Below are 21,494 nucleotides of genomic sequence, written 5' to 3' on the forward strand. Positions count from 1 at the left end.
TATGTCTGAGTGTGTTTTCGTATATAGTTGCAGCAAGGACACAGTTTTGTCAGGTTGTACGTGTACAATCAGACGACAATAAACTTGAACTTATCATCAAATCAGAACATGCTTAGATTAAGGAAGGTAACGTTATCTAAAACAAAACATGTCAATCTCCCTTAAAATGCCATTATTGGCAGCTCATAGGCATTCTTCCTGTTGGATTTTTGAGGGCTTTGTGTGGATTGTAAATGGCACTAACCTGGTCTCTGCTTTGCAATGTGTGCTTGTCATCACATTCTGTCTCGATCAGCGAATACTTGTGAACCGTGACTCCCGCGGAGTTGAGATGATAGATCAGGCTCTGATGGACTGTCTTGGTTGGGCAGGACACTACAATTTCATTGATCATTTGACCTGAAATGCAAACAATTATTAGAGAGAGTGAAGGTGAAAGAACAAGTGCAATGCCGAACATTCAGAACTGGAGCAGGTGATGCAGGACAATGCAATATGTAGGTGGTTTTATTTTAAGACCATTACTTCTTAATGGGCTCTCTGGACTGCAACAGAAATTGCAGAATCTTCCTGAGTTGGTCCATTTGGACTTGAGTGATGCGTATAATCTTTAGTAATTTAAGATCCAGATTCTATCACTGTTATGTAATACACAAAATGTCATAGTATGTAAACTTTTGCCTGCCGTAAAGATACACACAGAGGCACTACTACCATAGTTCAATGCCCCCAACAATAAGAGAGAAACAAAAGAGAGTCCCTTCAGAGATACTATGTCCATGGATTCGCCTCCTACAGCCACAGACTCCTGTTGGATCCAGCTCCTGGTTCCGAGCCTCCAGATCAATCAGGAAGTTTTCAGTGCCCGAGGCGTGATATGCGTAAAATGTCGTGTTCAAGGTATTGTTCAGGGTGAACATTATGACTGCACCCACCTTTTATTAACAATGAGCCTGAATTGTTGTTTGATGCATCCTTCTCAGATATTGTTATAACATTGAGGGGAAGCTCCCCCTGCGAACAAAGACAAAACAGAATAAATGCATGAAACAGGTTGTACTTTTTAATTAATTCAACGGTTGTGGGCTCATGTTTAACTGCCCTTGAGAAGGAAGTGGGGAGCTGCCTTCTCATGCCACTTCAGTCCTTGAGGTGTCAGAGCTGTTTAGGAGGAAGGTCCAGGATTATGACCCAATGACAGTAATATATTTCCAACCCGGGATAGTGTGCGCGTAAGAGCCAACGTCCAGCGGGTGCCATCCCTATGCTTTTGCTGCCTTGTCTTTTCAGCCATTGGGTTTGGAAGGTGGCATCTAAGCAGTCTCGGGGAGTTCAAGGTTCCTTTATTGATGTGTAATAAAAACAGTGCAATATTACACAGAATTCACAGAAACTGCCTGAAGCGCTCTTACAGTCAGAGAAATAGAAGCAAAAGAAAGTCCCCTCAGAGTCACTGAGTGTGTGTAGATTTGCCTCCAGCTCTCCCGCAGGCACTCAGAATCCAGTCCAAACCATCAGTAGCCCTAGCTCTAGATCCAACCCGCCAATCGGTTCTGAAGAGCATCCCGTAGACGGTATAAACTGCTGTGCCTGTGGGTTGGTGGCAGAGTGAGGGAATGGATGGGGATGAGGGTCTATTAAATGGGCCACCCTGTCTTGGATGCTGTCGAGCCTATCGATTGTTGAAACTGCCCTTGCCCAGGTGAGTGGAGCGTGTTCCCTCACTGTCCTGACGTGACCCTTGGAGATGGGGGACAAGTTGCGAGGAGTCAGTGCAGATACATAATCCTTACACTGCAATTTTTCAGCATAAAATGAAATGCTTTCTCTTCTCCCATATCATTCCATTCCTGGTCCAATTCACCTCTTTGTCAACCAAAGGCTGGAAAAGTCTTAGCACAGCCAATCATAAAGCTATATTCTCTTCATTTGTCTTCTCAATAAAATTCAATACTAACAAAACTGTGCCAGCTCTCAAAGGTTAAAAAAAAGTAATGTCATCATCAACCTTTAACCCTATTCAAGGTGGCTTTGATTGATTTATCTTCTGTCCAAAAGAGCTGTCAAAACAGATTTACTTTCAACTTGCCAGAGCGAGTTGAGTTTTCGCCGTGAAAGGAAACAGTTATGGGACAATTGAGATGCTCCTTCCAGCTCCAATGCCTGCTCTTCAAAGTCCTGCCCCATCTCTCTGTTCATCCACGGGGCCCACACAGGCTTGAATTCTCCTTCTCCAATTCCACAGAGGTCTGGGATTCCATGACTCTTAGTGCTCCGGATTTCAAGCACCCTGTTTGAATCGGCTCTGATAATCTGGGCATATCTTCCCTGCAATACACAAAAATGCTGGAGAACTCAGCAGCTCATGCAGCATCTGTAGGATGTAAAGGGTAACCAACGTTCTGGGCCTGGGTTCTTCAAGCTCTTTATTTCCTATAGATGCTTTGTGACCTGCTGAGTTTCTCCAGAACTTCTGTGCATTGCACTACAATCCCAGCGTCTGCAGACTTTAACAATATGTCTTCTGTGTGTCCACGTACAAAAAGGAACAGATTCTATAAGGGTTATACCTTAGGATACCCCAGAGCGCTTTCCAACGTATTAAGAACACTTCAAGAGCAAACCTTGTAGTATTGCAAGAAATGGATTACCCAGTTACCAATAGCTGAAAACCTCACTGCTGTTAAAAAAAAATGTAGATGTTAGAAATTGGTGAGATGCTAAGAATGCTCATGAGGTCAGGCAGCATCTGGAGTTGTGAGTTATGTCCAACAACTGACCCTTTGGAGTATTGTCCTCCCAACATTGAAGCAAACTCTCTGCAATGTCTCACAAACAACGTCGAAAATGGCAATAATGTCCTATCAAGAGAAAAGCTCTCCCTCAGTACGGTCTCTCTGATAGAGCAGCTCTCCCTCAGTATGGTCTCTCCGACAGAGCAACTCTCCCTCAGTACGGTCTCTCTGATAGAGCAGCTCTCCCTCAGCACGATCTCTCCAACAGAGCAGTTCTCCTTCAGTACAGTCTCTCCGACAGAACAGCCCTCCCTCCATAATGTCCTGACAAGTCAGCCCTGGATTTTAACTAGAAAAGTCCCTGGGTCTACATCCAGTTGGTTATTCAGTGAAAATGCTACAACTCAGCCACTCAGAGTTAGTGGCGGTGAACGATTTTGCAATATCTTGAGTCCAATGCATTTGGTCTCTGACAGAATCTCAAAGTTTGAAAATTTGCTTGATGAGTTAAGGAATATAACAGAGTATAATTTCCATGCACAACTGGCACTGGCCACTCTGCAACATACTGTTACATATTTCTTGGTTCAGAACAATGTCAAGTTTAGGAACTCCTTGAGGAAGCGCTAAGCAAGAGATTTAAAGTGCACAGAAGGAAAGATTTGAGGAAACAGTGCTGCAGAGTTACAAAGCATGTCACCAATAGAACAAGTTACTGGAATGGGTCAACATCTCTGAATAAATATTGGAGAAACCCAGGGCATGAGAGCTGGAAAGTCAGACTCTTTAGAGGTAACCATGTCTGATATTTACCTTGTATTGAAGGGCATGGTCCTCTTGAGACAGGATGAGGAGTGTTGTTGGGAAGAGGACCAAGAGGCGATCATGTTTCTCCTGCAGTGAAGGAAGCCCACAACATGGGTTCATTAGGAACATAAAACAGGTGTATTCCCTGCCTTGAGACCAAACATTAAAAAAAAATTCACAGGGCACCAACACCGTTGGCAAGGTCCAGCATTTATTGCCCATCTCATTATCCTGTAAGGCTTGCAGGTACATTTCAATGGGCCATTAGGAGTGAACCTTAGGATACCCCAGAGCGCTTTCCAATGCATTAAGAACACTTCAAGAGCAAACCTTGTAGTATTGCAAGAAATGGATTATCCAGTTACCAATAGCTGAAAACCTCAGTGCTGTGAACCCAAAATCATATACAGTCCAAACCAGTAATGGCAGCCAACTTACTTGTCTCAGGGCCATGACAAAACCAGATGTGTTTTAAGCAACATCTGCTTGATTTATGACCATTAGCGTGTAGTCCCAGGTTGACTTAATTGCAGGAACTTGAATTCCCCTGGTGTTGTGATGGGATGGGAACTCGCGTATCCAAAGCAACATTCCAAGCATCTGGTTTCTTGTCCAAGAACTCAGTCACTGCACTCCCATATGCCATATATCTCTGGGAGCCGTGCAGGTTTGAAGGAACTCAAGTGGAAAGGTGACCCATCCCACCACCAGATTATATGTACCAGTGGCAGGAGGTCTCATGGTCTTCCCCTGAAGTTTCCATGCAAGTACTGGATCCGTGGTATTGGTTCCACCATTCTATCTCTCCTTCGCCTACCGACAAGCCTGAAGTTCAAAGGCAAGAACATTCTTGTCTAAGAAGTGTGCCTATTCTAGGTTTAGGGTATGATATCCCAGTTTCAAACAGCTCCAAGGTGGGAATGATTGATACAGCTTCTTCCTGCCCCAGCTCCTGAATCAACCATCCTCCTTTTCACATGTCACTGAGCTTCAACTTCCTGCCACTGCTTATTGCCATCAAGTGATTACTGATGCTGGAGGACTCAGTAGGCTAGCTAATGAGTAGCTCGCAACTGCACTCACTGGAGTTATAAGACCATAAGGCATAGGAGCAGAATTAGGCTATTCAGCCCATCGACTCTGCCCTGTCATCTAATCATGAGTTGATCCATTCTCCCACTGCCCGGCCTTCTCCCCATATCCTTCGATGCCCAAGCTAATCAATCTCTGCCTTAAATACACCCAATGACCTGGCCCTCTACAACCGTCTGTGGCTGATGAAATTCCTGCACATCTCTGTTCTAAGCAGACACCCTTCAATTCTGAAGATGTGTCCTCATAGAAGGGGAATTAAGGGCCTTGGAGAACAGGAGGGTAAGTGGAGCTGAGTTCACGGCTGGCCATGATCTTATTGAATGGCAGGGCAGGTTCGACGGGCCAGATGACCGACTCCTGTTCTTATGTCCTATGTACTTTTGAAATAACAATGAATACATAAAGGTTATAGCGTTTATTCATGATTAAAATGCTATCATTGTGAAATTGTTTGTATGATATTCAGCCAATCAGTGTGTGTGAAAGGTTTGTCTACTGTTTATTCAGCACTGGGTAATCCAGCAACATTTGTGGAAGGATGACCAGTTAATGAATGATCATATTTGCAGTTCAACCAGCTGTACTGATATAAACTGTGACAAAGACTGAGTGATAATTAAAGCATTGCTCCTTGTTGAGGATGCAATCATGCAGTACAGATAGGGGCCCCTTTCTGCCCACCTTACCCATGCTAGCCTTGATGCCTATCCACCCTAATCGATTTGCCTGCATTAAGCATGCACCTCCCTCTGCCAAACACCTGTTCAAGGACTTATTAAATGCAGTAATTGTATCTGCCCCCATCTTCTCTTCTGCCACTTCTTTCAAATAGTCACCACCCCCAACTTGCTCCTCAGATCCCTCCCTCTCATTGTAACCCAGTGCCCTTTAGTTCTAGACTCCCCTTCCCTGGGAAAAACCAAACTTATCTATACCTCGCATAGTTTTATAAACCTCTATAAGGTCAACCTTCAGCTGTCTATGTTCCAATAAAAATAAACCCAGCCTATCCAGTCTCTCCTGAATCCCTCCATTCCAGCCAACGTCCTGGTGAATCTCTTCCACTCTCTCAAGCCAGCCTGGAGAGGGGGTTTGTAATGCTAGCTGGGTTTTCAAGCCGTCGGCTTCACCCTCGGGTCGATAGGGATTGGAGATGATGCAATTTGACGCAGGGTGGGTGGAGGGAGAGCTTGCGTGTGCAGAGCTGCTCACCCTGCCCCACATTGATATTGGTCACATGGATCCATGTAAAAACACACAGAAATGCTGGAGGAACTCAGCTGGTCTCGCAACATCCATAGGAGGTAAAGATATATGACTGTTGCTTCGGGCCTGAGCCCCTCTTCAAGGTAGAAGTAAAAAAAAACAGGAAGGCATCAGAATAAAGAGAAAGAGGGAAGAATGGGAGGGGAGGAGTCCAGACCAACAGCCAAAAGGTGTTGGACATAAGAGGAAAGGTGAGAATTGATTTTGTGAAAGGAGAATTAGGGAAAAGGGAGAGAGACAGAGCTGGGGGAAAGGCGACGGGGGGAGAAGATGGGGTGTACCTGAGAAGGTAAATGCTGCAATTTTGCTTCTGATATCCAGATGATGTTCCCCAGGGAACTGAGGCAAGTCCTTTCACCTCCGTGGATTGGCTGGCTCAGTACTAAAGTCTTCAAGTCCACATTCTGCAAGCCTTGACCCATGGAGTTACACTGCGGGAGATTCATTTGCGATTAGTACTATTAAAAACAACTGCAGATGCTGGAGCTCTGAAACAAAACCAGGAATAAACTTTGACTGACGAATCCACGCTAACCCTACTCTTCTGCATTGCTGCTGGCAGACCTGAGTATTTCCAGTAAGGTTTTGCATCATAGCAGCTGACTCTTGTTCCGACTCCTTATGTTCTTATTAAATAGGATTGGGAAGGCACGAGAGAGAATGATTTGCAGCTGTAGGTAAATGGGGACCGTACGATTGATGCAACAAAACTGAGGGCTCGTGATTTCAATCCTGCACTTTTAAATTTAGACATACAGCTCTTTTGGCCGATGAGCCCGTGCCGCCCAATCGGAGTACAACTCTGATTATCCGAAATCGGATTCTCTGAAATCCTCATTTATCCAAAATATTTTTGGAGCCGAACTGACCGCAGACCTCGGTGGGGGGGCTAGCACGAACACAACTGTGCTCTTGCTTGGAACTAATGATCTTCCTTTTCATTGTAACCTTATACTCTGTCAGTTCTGCTCAATACACAGCTGTATTAATCTATTAGACTGCTCGCAGAAAAACCCCACTACGTATTCTGTGACAAGTCAACGTAAACATTGTGGTAAAGAATTTCCTTTAGTTCACGATTACTTTATTTAACTGATTGCAGTAGCAGTCTTCAAAGTGGAATGGAAGGGAAAGAGTTAATAATTGTGGCAAAGAGATTTTTAATTCATTAGGTAAACCAGAAGTCTACAGATGCTTTTTATTTCTGCCCCATGAGGTATCAGAGATGAGAATGATACAGGAACACAAAAGATTCAGATGCTGGAATCTTGAGCAAAGAATAATCCCCGCCCACCCTTCCACGTGGCCTCTCCCACCTTCTATCTTATGATCTCCTTCGGATTCTTTCCCCCTTTAGATACATAACATTACCCCTCTCCCTTTCATAAAGGGCTCAAACCCTTAAGAAGCAGTGAAAGATACTTCAGTAAATATATTTAAAACAAGGTTGGACAGATCTTTACATTGTAGGGAAATTAAGGGATATGGGGAAAAGCCAGGTCGGTGGAGATGAGCCCGTCATCAGATCAGCCATGGCCTCATTGAATGGCGGAGCAGGCTTGATGGGCCAGATGGCCAACTCCTGCTCCTATTTCATATGTTCAAGTTCATTCCGCTGGGGGAGTTCAGCGGGTCTCGAGAAAAGCATTCAGCTCAAAGTATTGACCGTTCTGTTTGTCGCACTGTTGCTGCTCGCCCTGCATGCTGCTTTCTCAGAGATCCTTGCAGGGTTTGCAGCAGAGGACGAGACATAGAGGCACGCAATCAATGGGTGTACGCATTTCTCTCCCGCTTCACACACCCAGCAGTGACAATTGAAGAACCCTCACTGAGGACACACCTAGTGTAATCCTCCTCCTGCCCTTCTCAAATAACCAGCAAGTCATTTAACCTGGAGAGATGATGGAAGGTTCAGTAATCCTAGATGTAAAAGCCTCGGCTTGTGCACAATATAAAGCTGAGATAAGGCTGGGTTACAGTAGAGAACGGCCTTTGTGTTAACGAAGCCCCAGGTCCCTGCAGGGCTCAGGTTTCCCACTTATAAGGAACCTGCACCTCAGGGTACAACCTACTTGACCCCTGGTGCATGGGTAGCAATCTCCTGAGAGCTCCTATTCCATCTAGGCTTCTGCAGCTGGTGCACTGTAACATGTTAGTATCATGAATAAAATATCTTTACCACTTGTCAATAGCAAGGCCCCAATCTGAACTGCATCGTGACATCCTTCACAAGCTTACGCTGCTGCAGGCAATGTTACCAGTGATCCAACCTCACTCTGAACCCATTCTCTACATTCAGCTTGTGGCAGAGAGAGCAAGATGAATATCGGGGCTTTGCTGATTGATTGAATGAAAGGAAGGCATTGATTTATATTGCTCTTTCCATATCTTAGAAGAAACCCAAGAAATAGGAGCGAGAGAAGGCTATCTGACCCAATGAGCCTGCGATGCCATTCAACCAGTCTGGCTGTGGACTCAGCTGCACTTACCTGACCGTGCCTCTACATCCTTCCTTCCCCTACTGTTCAATATCTAACTACTGTATCTCAGTTCAAGTCATTGTCATTGTCTAGGCCTCAGTACAAACATGTACTGTTATAATAACAGATATAACTAGATATAACACACATACAGACAAATAATACATATGCAGGATAAGTATTTTATCTATACAAATAAATAAATAAAATTGCTTTGTGCATAGGGGAGTCTCGGATGGTTAGTTCCTTTGGTCGTTCAGCATTCTCACTGCCTGCGGGAAGAAGCTGTTCCCCAGCCTGGTGGTGCTGGTCTGACACATCTGTATCTCTTGCCCGAGCATCTGAAAGGTGCAGGGTGGAAGGGGTGCTCAATGATTTTGCACGTCCTCTTCAGACAATGATCCCGCTAGATCGCGTTGATGGGTGGGGGGGGAAGAGAGACTCCAGCGATTCTCTCTGCTACTCTTATGTGTCGATCCACTTCTCTGCATCAACCTAGCTGTGTCAAGAATACCTTCAATGAGGCATCAAATGTTATGGGAAAAGGCTGGGCACTGGGGCTGAATGGGAAGATGGATCAGCTCATGATTATCGGGTGGGGCAGACGTGATGGGCTGAATAGCTTATTGCTGCACCTATGCGCTATAGCCTCTACAATTTCCTTGGGCAGAGAATTCCACTGCTCTGGGAGAAGCAGTTCCTCCGCATCCCTGTCCCCAACCCCAACCCAAAGCAAAACTACAGTCAGTTTTTGTGAAAAGACAGCTAAATAAACTTACATTAGTTTTCCTCGAAGTGGGTGCCCAAGAGGTTCCCAACATCTTGCTGTTCTCTTCCCTCTGTCTGTCAAGGTAATGAAGCCACTCCTTCACTTCCTCTTTTGATGAGCAGTGGACAGTGAAGGGATGTAACAATGGGCCTGGAATAATAATATTTAGAGAGTGGAAGGTTAACATACACATCACTTTCTTTTTGTTCCTTATGTGTTCAAAGCACTGAAGCATCTGATGCAAGGGCATCATTTATGACAATTCCTGCTGGAGGCAAATCTACCTGCCTTGCAGTAGGCAAAAAGAAATATCCAATTTCCCACATTATCATCCAGATCATCATATAGTTGACAAACAACAATGGTCTCAGCACCGATCCCTGAGGCACACCACTAGTCACAGGCCTCCAGACTGAGAAGCAACCATCCACCACTACTCTCTCGCTTCTCCCGTTCAACTATTGTCGAATCCAGCAATACCAAGTGTCTGAACTTTCCTGACTATCCTCTCATGTGGGACTTCGTCAAGGCCTTACTAAAGTCCATGTAGGAAATAACCACAGCCTTTCCTTCATCAACTTCCCTGGTAACCTAAAAAAGATTGGTTAAACACGACCTACCACGTACAAATCCACACTGACTGTCCCTAATCATTAATTAATGAGATACCACTGAGCCAGTCTAATGGGTTACTGAATAGCTAGGGGTCTACAAGATAAAGGATCCTCTAGCAGATTAAATGAACACAATGGACCTCAAACTAAACTCGAACCAGCAAGGTCAGAGCTCGTGTGCTTTATAATTATCTCCATCCCGGGATGAGATCCAAGCCTTAAATCATTCTTGTCCCTTTTTAAGTTTGCATGTCCATCCTGAATCAATGTTCTGCTCAATGGTCAAAGATGTCATCCCCAACATCGACTTGTGCTCCTCAAACATTACGATACCATTACAAAAGGAGTAATAATTTGACACAGTCATAATGAATGTAAAGATTAATCAGCTTCCTTGATCAACAGATGTGTCACAGAGCAGACAGCATAAGAATCTGAAATGGAAATTGCCACACAGGTGTTGACTGGGCTCAACAACCTCAAACTCACCAAAGGAATGAGAATGCACTGTTTATTTTACATTTCATTTTTTGTTCAACAAAACAGTCTCTTCCTAATACATCAGAGCTAGTAATGGCAGTTCTCAAGCCACAGATGATCCTGAAGTTATTTACAAAAGTTCATTTTTACTTCAATTACTTTTGCGTCACCAAGACTTTTTTGAAATTGAAAGTTGTGAAATATGATTCCCAAAACTTAGAATCACTTACAGTGAAAAATAATTATGGAGTGAAAAGCCTAGACATTGGAATCGCATATCTGTGTCTGGACATTGGACACTTTTCATGCAAAATTCTGATTTTTTTGGAATATAAAGAAGGCAGGGCTGTAAATGATTTTTTTTGGAGAAATGTTAGCCAAGGGATTCTGCTGGATAAGAATGGATTGGAAAGTTGCAGATGCAGTTTAAAGCAGCTAATGCCACTGTGCCACACTGCCCTAGTGCCTAGGGTTCAATCTCGACCTCTGCCGCGATCCTCCAGTGAAGGATCCCCTCCGACGCTCCAGATTCCTCCCACGTTCTAAAGGTGTCAGAGAGCTGGGTTAACCCACTGCAGCAAATTATCCCTACTGTGAGAATGGGGTTCTGAACGGTCAAATTTACGAGTCCAAGATATTTCTTTTAGAAGGTATTATTTTGTTCCCAAGACAAATGATTTTTGAATGAGAAGTCAGAGGTCATAGGTTCAAAGTGAGAGGGGAAGGATTTAAACAAAAAGGCAATACAGTTAGTGTAGTGGTTTGTGTAACGTTGTTACAGCAACAGCTCCCTGTGTTCAAATCCCACGCTGTCTGTAAGGAGTTTGTATGTTCTCCCTGTGCCCATGTCTGCGTGGGTTTCCTCCAGGCACTCCTGTTTCCTCCCACCCTTCTAAATGTACCACGTGTGTAGGTCAATTGGGTGTATTTGGGCAGCATGGTCTCATGGGCTGAAAGGGAGAACTACCATGTTGTTTGTCTAAATTTAAATTTAAAATTTAGGAAGATGGGGAGTTAAACAAGACAGTCTGCAGAAGCTGGGGTCAAGTACAGTGCACAAACGTGCTGGAGAAAGTCAGCAGGTCATGCAACATGCATAGGAAATAAAAAGGCAGTAATTGTTTCAGGCCTGAGCCCTTCGTCTGGAATGCGATAAAAAAGGCCGACACCTGATTAAAAAGGAAAGGGGGGGGGGGGAGCAGGAGAGGAGGGAGGGAGGGAGGAAGGGGAAGGGGGAGGTGTACAGGCTAACAGGTAAGAGGTCATAGGTGGATCCTGGTAGGAGGGTAGAAGTTGAGAAATGAAAGGGAAAGGGGTCAGCTCTCCGATAGGAGAGGGAAGGGAAGGGGAATGGGAAGCTAGAGGAAAGGACACAGAGGGGCAAAGAAAGAGAGAGACCATAATAGAAATTGGTGAAGTCCATTTTAATGTCATCTGGTTGAAGACTGCCAAGACAGAACAGAAGATGGCCTCCATTTGTCAGTGCATGAGGCCATGGATGGACATGTTAGCATGGCATTGGGGTGTGGAATTAAAATGGTTGGCTATTGGGAGGTCCCAGCTGTTGCAGCGGATAGACCGAAAGTGCTAAAAAAAATATGTTCTCCCAGCCTCCCCAAAGTAGAGGATGCCACATCAGGAGCACTGGATGCAGATTCACGGGATCATTTACAAATTGGCCACTTACCCGTAATTTGAAAAGCGTTGCTCTGCACAGAGTTGTCACTGAGCATGTCCACCTCCTGTAACGAAATTCCCGCTAAAGGCAGTATACCCTGCGCACAGAATGGAGATGGAGTTACACTCACCTTATTGCTGTGTTCTTCAGTCATGCTATTCATTACTGAGGCCTCTGCCACCGACCACACTTGTTGGAAATTCCTTCACTCACCAATTTGTTAATGTTAAACAGGCCAATCTCAAAATTTATACTTTAAGGAAGATGTTGGACTCAGGGAAATTGTCCATGGGGTAAAGTAAGGGAGGGAATATTTCCAACTCAGAACACATACTGAAAAATCACAAACCCTAGCCTGCAATATTCTCTATTTGGTAGAATTAAATTACCCATTAAGTGGGATATATCCTGAAGTGAACGCTCGTGGTATAATGGAAATGTTCAAGCTTCTAGAAATCCATTCGTGAAGTGAGCAGATATTTATAATAGGGTCTGCTTCAGGGTAAGAGTATTTCTTTGAACTTTCATATTGTTTCCATGAAACGGCAAGAGATTCAGGCTCCCTCTTAGCTTGAGACAAAGTAGAGGGAAGGGCAGATACCAGAACCAACAATAAGCACTGGACAAATTCAACACCATCTGTGGAGACAAGTTGACATCACAGGTCAAGCCACCAACTGGTGAGACCTCACTTGGAGTATTGTGAGCAATTTTGGGCTCCTCGTTCAAAACAGGCTGAGCTGACATTGGAGAGGGTCCAGAGGGGATTCACAAGGATGATTCTGGGAATGAAAGGTTTATCATATGAGGAGCATTTAACGGCCTTTGGCCTGCATTCATTGGACCTTAGGAGCATCAGGGGAGTTCTTGCTGCAACATTTCCAATGGTGAAAGGCATGGACAAAGTAGATGTAGAAAGATTGTTTCCCACAGTGGGAGAGTCGAGGACAAGAGGGAACAACTTGTTGCCACAGGCGGATGGGTGTATTTAAGGCAGAGATTGATTAGCTTGGACATCGAAGGATATGGGGAGAAGGCCGGGCAGTGGGGCTCAGTGGGGAAATGGATCAGCTCATAATTAAATGGTGGGGCAGACCCAATGGGTTGATTGGCCTATTTCTGCTTCTGTGTCTTATGGTCTTAAGACAAGGATCCTGATCTCAGCCTGGAACATTGACATACACCGATTTCCTCCACAGTTGTTGCCAAATGCTTCCAGCAGTCTATATTTTGTTCTCTCACACATCCTTTGGGAAATGTGACTGATTCAATGGAGGCACTGTAATAAGTTGCCAACAAAAGATTTTTTTCCCCACATTTACAATCCAGTGCAGTGAGGAGGGTTCTGAAGACACAATTTAATTCCCATTCATTCATGTGACTTGCTAAATCCACCCATGACCTCTAAACACAAGAAGACAAAAGTTTTAGGAGAAAGGGAATGCTTTCAGCCTTGCAATGTACCTTCATGATTTGGAAATGTGGCTGCATTGTCCTGGACAACATCTTCAACAGAATGACTGCAGTGGTTCAAGTTGGCAATTTGGGGGTGGTGGGTGGGGGGGGGGGGGGTCCCTAACTGCTCGGGTTCAATGCATTGTTTGAACCCATGAAAGGCTCATAAATAACTCTAAATAAATTGAGTTGAGTGTGGAGCACGGTTAACGTAGCAGTTAGCACGGCTCGATTACAGCGCCAAACACCTGGGTTTGAATCCAGTACTGTTTATACTTTCTCCCCATGTCCTGCATAGGTTTACCCTGGGTGCTCCAGTTTCCTCCCACCCTCCAAAACATAGAAGGTTAATTTGGGTGTAATTGAGTGGCACGGGTTTAAATGGCCAGAATCAGTTTCTAAATAAAATTTTAAAATGTGAGAATTACCTGGTAAGTGAAGCCATGTGAATCATCAGAGAGGATAAGCAGGTGATTATGGAAAAGCACCAAGCATCTGTCATATATTTCCTATTAAAAGAGAGACTTTTATCACCAGGAAAGCTGAAACAAAAGTGATATTGGAACACGTCCTGTGAACCTCTTATAAGTGGTAGGGGTTAAATCTTCCTTCAGTTGACATTGAAAGATTGGGTTTCTGACATAAGCATTCTATGAAATTCTACTCTTAAGAAGAAACACAAGGTCTAATCTTACACATTCCAACAATTTTATGCTCGGATTAGTAATTCTGTCGAGCAGCCAGCCATTCCTCACTTGGTTTGACAACATACACCAGAGCAGCGACGTGATCAGCTGAGGTCAAATGGTGCTCACCGCATTATTCTTGGCAGCATCGAAGGAAGGACGGCAAGGGAAATAGGATTGGCCAACACTCCTGATTCAACTGGAGGCAAAAATAATCCTTGTATTCCAGCTCAGCTATTCCCGGGATTGAAATACAAGAAGTATCTCTCAATCTTTATTTCTAAAATAAACTGTATTCATGATAAAAAAAAATCTATACTAAAGAAGAAATATAGTGCAGAGTCCATTAAGACCATAAAATAGAGGATTAGAAGTAGGCCATTTGGCCCATCGAGTCCACTCTGCCATTCCATCATGAGCTGATCCATTCTGCTACTCAGCCCCGCCTCACATAATCTTTGATACCCTATCAGCCCTATCACCATGGTCACTCGTGGACACCCCTGGGATCACAAAATAAAGGAGCAGAAGTAGGTCATTTGGCCCATCGTGTCCGCTCCGCCACACCATTCATGAGCTAAACCATTCTCACATCCAGTTCCAATTTCTGGCCTATTCCCCATATCCCTTGGAACGATATCCCCTTCGTTTGTTTGAGGAGCTTCCCCAGCATATCTCTATTTGGATTGTGCCCTATTCTGTCTGTACCAGTTTCTTGACTCTGGACCTCCTTTCCCACCCTCTGATATCACCCACAACCTGTGCTTGTGAAATAATCACAATTTACTATCAATTCCATTATCATTCCATCTTGTGACCTCTGGAATGTTGGAAGAAAAATAAGATAGCAGGGCATTCTTTATCATTTGGTAATTAAATGGCTGGGAACCAGGTTTGTTTGACTCATGGAACAGTACAGACAACTGAGCTAAGTTCTAAGAAGAACAAGGCTTGGAAGTTGTGCCTGGACCTGATTATCTTTTTCTCTTCCATTCCTCACAACAAGGCTCCTCTGACAGGATGTCCCATTGGCAAAACACCCTCATTCCAAATAGATGACACCTACTTACCTTGCAGGGGTGGCGATTGATCTTGACCTTGGAACAATGGATAATTTTCCCCAAATCTTCCAGCTTCATCCCACTTTGATCCCATTCCTTGATGGGCCTGTAGAGCAAGGCGGTTTCCATGTCACACTGACCATTTTGCTCTGCCATCTAATTGAAAATGCAAGGTCATGGAGTTAAAAGCCGCACCCCACACCACAGGAGATTAATGACAAGACCATCTGGGCTCTTCTAGAGGGTTGGAACCGATATGTTTCTTTTCTCCGATTATCCAGAATCCGATTCTCTGACATCCTCCTTTATTTGTCATTTATTTGGAGCCGGCCCCCGGTGGGAGCGGACCTCGGGCCCCTGGCAGTACGGACCTCCTCCAGCGGGAGGAGCAGGACCTCAGTGTGGAGGCGCCGGCTAGCATTTTTTGAATGAGAAATAAATTTTATTTTAATGCTTTAAAATCCCTCCCTGTGGTTTAAACACTGTTAAAGGTGATTTGCTGTTGCAGCTGGGCTGTTTTTTAAAAATGGCCAGTTATCCAGAAAATGTGTTTGTCCTTAATGGGCCCGGACCAGAATATCTCCATAATCGGAGTTGAACTGTGTGTGTATAAATATATATAAATTATACACATCAAAAGATCAACATTGAGCATCCATTTCAGCAAAGCATCATGTCTGATCCCCAGTAAAATCAAATAAGGGTGTTTATTGCTAGACTTTGGGATGAATCTTTCAGTTTAGCTTCCAAAATCAAAAGTTTCCTGTTATTTTATTTACCATAATAAAATCATGTTGCCTTTTCTCTGTACCATTTGAACTCTGTCTGCAACTTTGCTTTTGTTCAGTATCTCACTTCCTGTATTCTGCATGAGATGTCTAGTTGGACTGCTTCCAAAACAAACATTATCACTGCACCTTGGTACATTGACCTGGACCTAAAAATGGAGTGGGGTGAGAAAACGTATTTGAAGATCTACTTCCAACTCTTCCCAAATTTTACCACTCACTTGCACACCCAGCAGCCAATTAATCTACCAGCCAGTACAACTTTGGGATGCAGGAGGAACCTGGAGCACCTTGGGTCACTGGGAGAACGTGCAAACTCCACGCAGACAGTGCCCGAGGTGCGGATCAAACTGGGGGTCTCTGGAACTACGAGGCAGAGTCCCTACCATCATGTGCCATCGTGCCGCAACATAGTTATTGAAAAATATGCTGCTGATGTTTAGAGCAATCCTCGCTCTGCGGAAGCAACTCAACAGGTTGAGCACCATCAGAGGGAGAAAGAGAACATCAGAACCCTTCATCAAGATGCCTATCCTGGCCACACCTTTCTCCCCATGTCCAGTAAATCATTTTTTTTGCTCTAAATTGAAAAAAAATATTATTCCCATGTCTTCCTGGGGACAGAGTAGGAATGAGTAAAGATTAACAAATTTTGGAAGCGAGGTGAGTCAGGTGTGTCTGGAAAGCATCAGAACAGTGTTACCAAGGCAGCCTTTTCATTTCAGCTCAAATCGATACAGGTCCCACCCAAATATAATTTCTTCAGCATCTGATCTGGATAACAGAATCATTGAAAGCCAGATATATTTTGATTCAGGTTCTGGAGAAGTCCAGGGTTTGGCTGGAAGTAAGCAAAGGGAGCCCCTGATGTTAGTTTAAGCAGTAAACTGAAAAACCGAAGTTTGAAAGAAAAGGGAATGAGCTGACATTGATAACCTTCCAGACTTTCACAACAGCACTTCACAAATGATTCTGTGGTTGAGCAGACTGTTCACTCCCCTATCAAGTTCCCACAAACCAGAATTATCGAGGTTACTTCAGTGCAGTCATCTCAAGTTCAAATTTTTTGTCAGCGTTCATGCATGACATCATATACAATCCCGAGATTCTTTTTAAAGGATCTGAGATCCCACGAGCAACCTCCTCTTCTCCGCTCCTTTCTGCTTCCTGTGGAGGTACATTTCTCCAAAGCTCCTGGTCCTCTCTTTTCTCTCAAACCACCCTTTCACCCCCTGAGGCGTTTCCTGCTGTAACTGCTGAACGTGTATCCCTGACCTGACATCCCCATGCTCACCTCCATCCAGGGCCACAGATGGACTTTCCAGGTGAGGTGTAGCTTTACTTGTACATCATCCAACTACATTCGGTGCAGCCACCGTAGTTTCCTATATGTCAGTCAGTGAGATCGAACACAGATTCGCCCCACACCACCCTTATCCCTCTTTCTCCATTCCTCCAGCACCCTAGCGCCTTCCCTTCCTTCTCTTATCAGAGATCTCTGCCCTCTCCCCCATCTCCTCCCAGCTTCTTTCTTTTCTACCACCTATTCTCCATCCACTTAGTACCTTTTACCTGTTAGACTCCTTCCCCTTGTCCCTTCCACCTCCCCCACCATCTTTTTATTTGGCCATCTGCCTGATTTTCAGCCTCCTGGAGAGGGGCTCAGGCCCAAAACTTCAACTTCTTATGGATACTCCATGACCTGCTGAGTATCCCCAGCACCTGCAGACTTTCTTGTTCACCCACCATTGGGTCCAGTCTACACTCATTAAATATTTTTGGTAAATATGCCCTGCTTAAATTGAGAGTTTGATGGAACAAATCTGGAATTGTATAGTCACAGAGATTTACAGCACAGAAAATCTGTGGGTGGCACGGTTAGGGCAATGTCTTTACAGCGCCAGTGATCAGGACCGGACCGAGATTCGAACCCTGAGCTGTCTGTAAGTGTTTGTACATTCTCCCAGTGTCTGCGTGGGTTTTCTCTAGCGCTCCGGTTTCCTCCCACCCTTCGAAACACACCGGGGTGCAGGTTAATTGGGTGTAATTGGCAGCACGGGCTTGTGAACTGAAAGGGCAGTATGTCTACATTTAAATTAAATTAACGTTTAAAATTTTATAAAATTAAATTAAAAAGAAGTTGATTTGAGGACATCAATTTAGGGTAAGGGCTAAGAGATTTAGAATGGATCCGAGGGAGACCTTTTTCACCCAGAAAGTGGGCAGTACCTGGAACACATTGTCAGAGGGAGTGGAGAGAGCAGGGTCCTGACACTGTTAGTGGTGGGTCTGGACAAGAATTCGAATCACCCAGGTATTGAATGATCTGTGCTGAAAGATTAATATGGACAGGTGCCCTTTGATTAGAATGGATGTGGTGGGCTGAATGGCCTGTTTCTATGAGTATTGGTGACCGTGATATTTTCGTTGTTTTAAAAAACAACAGGCTCACTAATATTTGTAAGGATATGAAAATCCATGGTCCTTGCTCAATCTGGCCTACTTGCGAGTTCGGACCCAAAGCAAAGTGGATGATTCTTAACCACCCCCTGAAGTTGTCATTTGAGGGCAGTTGAGGATAAGGAACCCCCACATCATTAACACCCACATTCTGTGGATGAAGTGAAAAACCTTTGACATTCAGTTCTCATGAACAACAAGCAAATGTTGGAAAATACACAGTGAGCTTTCTCGTGAATCCTCGCCTTCTGTAAGAATGGACAGTGGGTTCTCAATTTCAGAAAGAGGAACAGATTGAAGGTATTAAGGCATTCCCAGCATGTCCCGCAGAGAAACTATGTCCTCATCTGACAGGCGTGGTGCTACGAGCTGTCACACATCAGCCGCGCACTGGCTTGTATTTAACAATATGAGGGCTGAGCTGCCAAGAAACACACAACTTGCATTTATACATCAGTGATGGAAAACACATCTTTACACAGCTTTCACTGAGGTACAGTATGTCGAAACACTTAGCATAAATGCACAGATCTGGAAACCAGAGCTAGTGTGTGTACAGACATGTTCAGCAATAATCTGAATTAAACAGGAAAGTCTGGAAACACTGAGAGTGCTATGCAATACACAAAAGTGCTGATGAAACTCAGCAAGTCACAGGGCATTATAGGTAGAAAAGAGCAACCAATGTTTTGGGCCTGGGCCGGTGGTTCTGAACTTTTTTCTTCCCACTCAGATCCCACTTTAAGTAATCCCTATGTCATCAGTGCTCTGTGATTAGTAAGGGATTACTTAAGGTGGGATGTGAGGTGGAAGGGAAGGTTGAGAATCACTGCTCTAGACCCAATTATTACTGAAATATTTTGCTTGAGAAAAGTTGTCACTGGCCCATTTCCTTTGGAGTTATGAGATCGTGCACATCACAAGTCAATTAGGGACGATTAAAACAGTGGTTTTCAACCTTTTTCTTTCCACCTTAAGCAATCCCTTACTAATCACAGAGCACCAATGGCATAAGGAATACTTAGTGGTATACGAGAGGAAAGAAAATGGTTGAGAACCACTTGCCTAGGCCCTTCAAGGCATCACGGTTGGCATGATGGTTAGTGCTACACCTTTACAACGCCAGCGATTGGGACCAGGGTTTGAATCTCGTGCTCTCTCTCTCAGGAGTTTGTATGTGGTTCTCCCTATGTCTACGTGAGTTTTTCCCAGGGATCCGTCAAAAAAAAGTACAGCGGTTGTAGATTAATTGGGTGGCATGGGCTCGTGGGCTGAAAGGGCTGTATGTATAAAAATCAGTAAAATAACAGGCAAAAAGGTGAGGGGGGGGTGAATGAGAATACAGGAAGGGGAAGGGGGAGCAGAACAGGCTAACAAGTAAGAGGCCATCGGTGGATATGGGTGGGAGGGTAGAAGAGAAAAAATGCTGAGAAAAGACAGAGTGCTTTCTGAATGGAGACAGGAAGGCTTCCAATATATGGGGAGGAAGGGCCAATTGCTTTGGCTTTTGGCTGGAAAACATTGGGCGATATTCTTAGCCTGTTTGCAAAGATGCATCTCAAACTCGCAGAACACATGAACACTAGAAAATAGGAGCAGGATGAGGTTGTTCGATCCTTCAAAAGCCTATCCCACCATTCAATAAGATTACAGCTGATCACCTCCTGCATCAACACCCCTTCAGCGCTAGTTCCCCTTTCCACCCAATTCCTCGATCTATCAAATGTTTCTCTCTCTTCACCTTGCATGTATCTCATGATCTGACCCCCATCACCCTCTGAGGCAGAGGATTCCAGGGGTTCATGATCCTCATACCTGTTGGTCAGTCTAATCATTTAGATGTTTCACTTTGGAGGACATTGTTTCATTTTGACAGATGTCCTGGCCAACATCCATCGTTCAATCATCACTACAAAATTTGGTGTTGCACCATGCAATTGTACAGCATAGAAACAGGCCCTTCAGCCCATTGTGTTCATGCTGTCTGTCAAGGCCTACCTACAGCAATCCTATTCATCAGCATGCAGTCGATAGCCTAGAGGAGAGGACAGGGAAGGAAATTAAATATAAATGAAAATGGACTGGCTGGGTTATCATGGACAAGTTGGGGTGTAGGGTTCCATGCGGTCAAACCCTACTATAACTCTGTTGTCCAGATATTTCTTTGAAGTTGTGGAGACTCTGCCTTCACCACCTCCTCATGCGGTATGCTGCAGATTCCAACAAGCCTCTGGGGGAAAAGTTCTTGCTCGAATCTCCTCTAAACCTCTGGTCCTCACCCTCAACCCAAGCTCTCTGGCTTTAGAAGGGGATGGTGTCCTATCCCACCCATGCCCCTCATAATTATTATGCACCACTCTCAGTTTTCCCCTTCAAGCAAATAAAAACAGCCTGTCCAATCTCACCAGCATGTTTCATCCCAGATATCAGAATCTCATTTCACACCTTGCAGACCAAGCCCCATGCAAGGCACCCCCAGAGCAACACACAGAAATCCTGGAGGAACTCAACCGATTAGACGGCATCCGTGGAAGGCAACAGTTGGACAATATTGGCCACAGACCTTCATCAGGACTGAGAAGAAATGGGCTAGAAGAAGCATCTTATTCAAATGGAACGACTCTCAACCTCCAACAGTCTTTCTTTTTTTTTCTTTTTTTTTCCTTTTTTTTTTAATCAGTACATACCATTTATTTTCAGTTAACTTACTTTTTTTTTTAAATTTTTTTTATTTTTCACACCATAAATCACAATAGCCATGATATACACTTTTTCTTTTTCACACATTTACAGTGACTTTTTCTCCCCCCCCCCTCCCTCCTCCCAAGCCACCCCCCCCACCCCAACCTCCAACAGTCTTTCAATGGCTCTCTCATGTCCTGTTTAAGTTTAGAAAAAAAATTAGATATCGTGTATTTGATTCATCGGTGAAATTTGAAGATACACGGCAAACTTTTATGTCTTTGTTTTGACGTAAATGTTTTCAATGTGATTAGATATACTCACTCTTCCAGGTAAGATATGGACTTACCTTAGTTTTTTGATTCACGATTCAAAATCTACACAATATATGTAACCCTCAGGATAAGGTTATCAGATGTTTTTTTTTGGTTAGTTTTT

General features: G+C 44.2%; 1 protein-coding gene across 3 annotated transcripts in view; it reads right to left on the bottom strand.

Moving 5' to 3' along the window:
- The window catches only part of plekhn1 (pleckstrin homology domain containing, family N member 1), a 53,861-nt gene that overhangs the window by 16,936 nt on the left and 15,431 nt on the right, over positions 1 to 21,494 (bottom strand). For all 3 annotated transcript variants that reach the window (XM_069918361.1, XM_069918360.1, XM_069918362.1), the window contains 8 exons: positions 15,136 to 15,282; positions 13,808 to 13,888; positions 11,934 to 12,021; positions 9,163 to 9,302; positions 6,185 to 6,334; positions 3,549 to 3,629; positions 936 to 1,014; positions 245 to 399 (listed from right to left, as the gene is read on the bottom strand). In XM_069918361.1, coding sequence (XP_069774462.1) covers positions 245 to 399; positions 936 to 1,014; positions 3,549 to 3,629; positions 6,185 to 6,334; positions 9,163 to 9,302; positions 11,934 to 12,021; positions 13,808 to 13,888; positions 15,136 to 15,282 — 921 coding nt within the window. The remainder of the gene's footprint in view (positions 1 to 244; positions 400 to 935; positions 1,015 to 3,548; positions 3,630 to 6,184; positions 6,335 to 9,162; positions 9,303 to 11,933; positions 12,022 to 13,807; positions 13,889 to 15,135; positions 15,283 to 21,494) is intronic.

This window comes from Narcine bancroftii, chromosome 2 (genome assembly GCF_036971445.1).
Source record: "Narcine bancroftii isolate sNarBan1 chromosome 2, sNarBan1.hap1, whole genome shotgun sequence".
In the NCBI taxonomy this organism is placed as follows: domain Eukaryota; kingdom Metazoa; phylum Chordata; class Chondrichthyes; order Torpediniformes; family Narcinidae; genus Narcine; species Narcine bancroftii.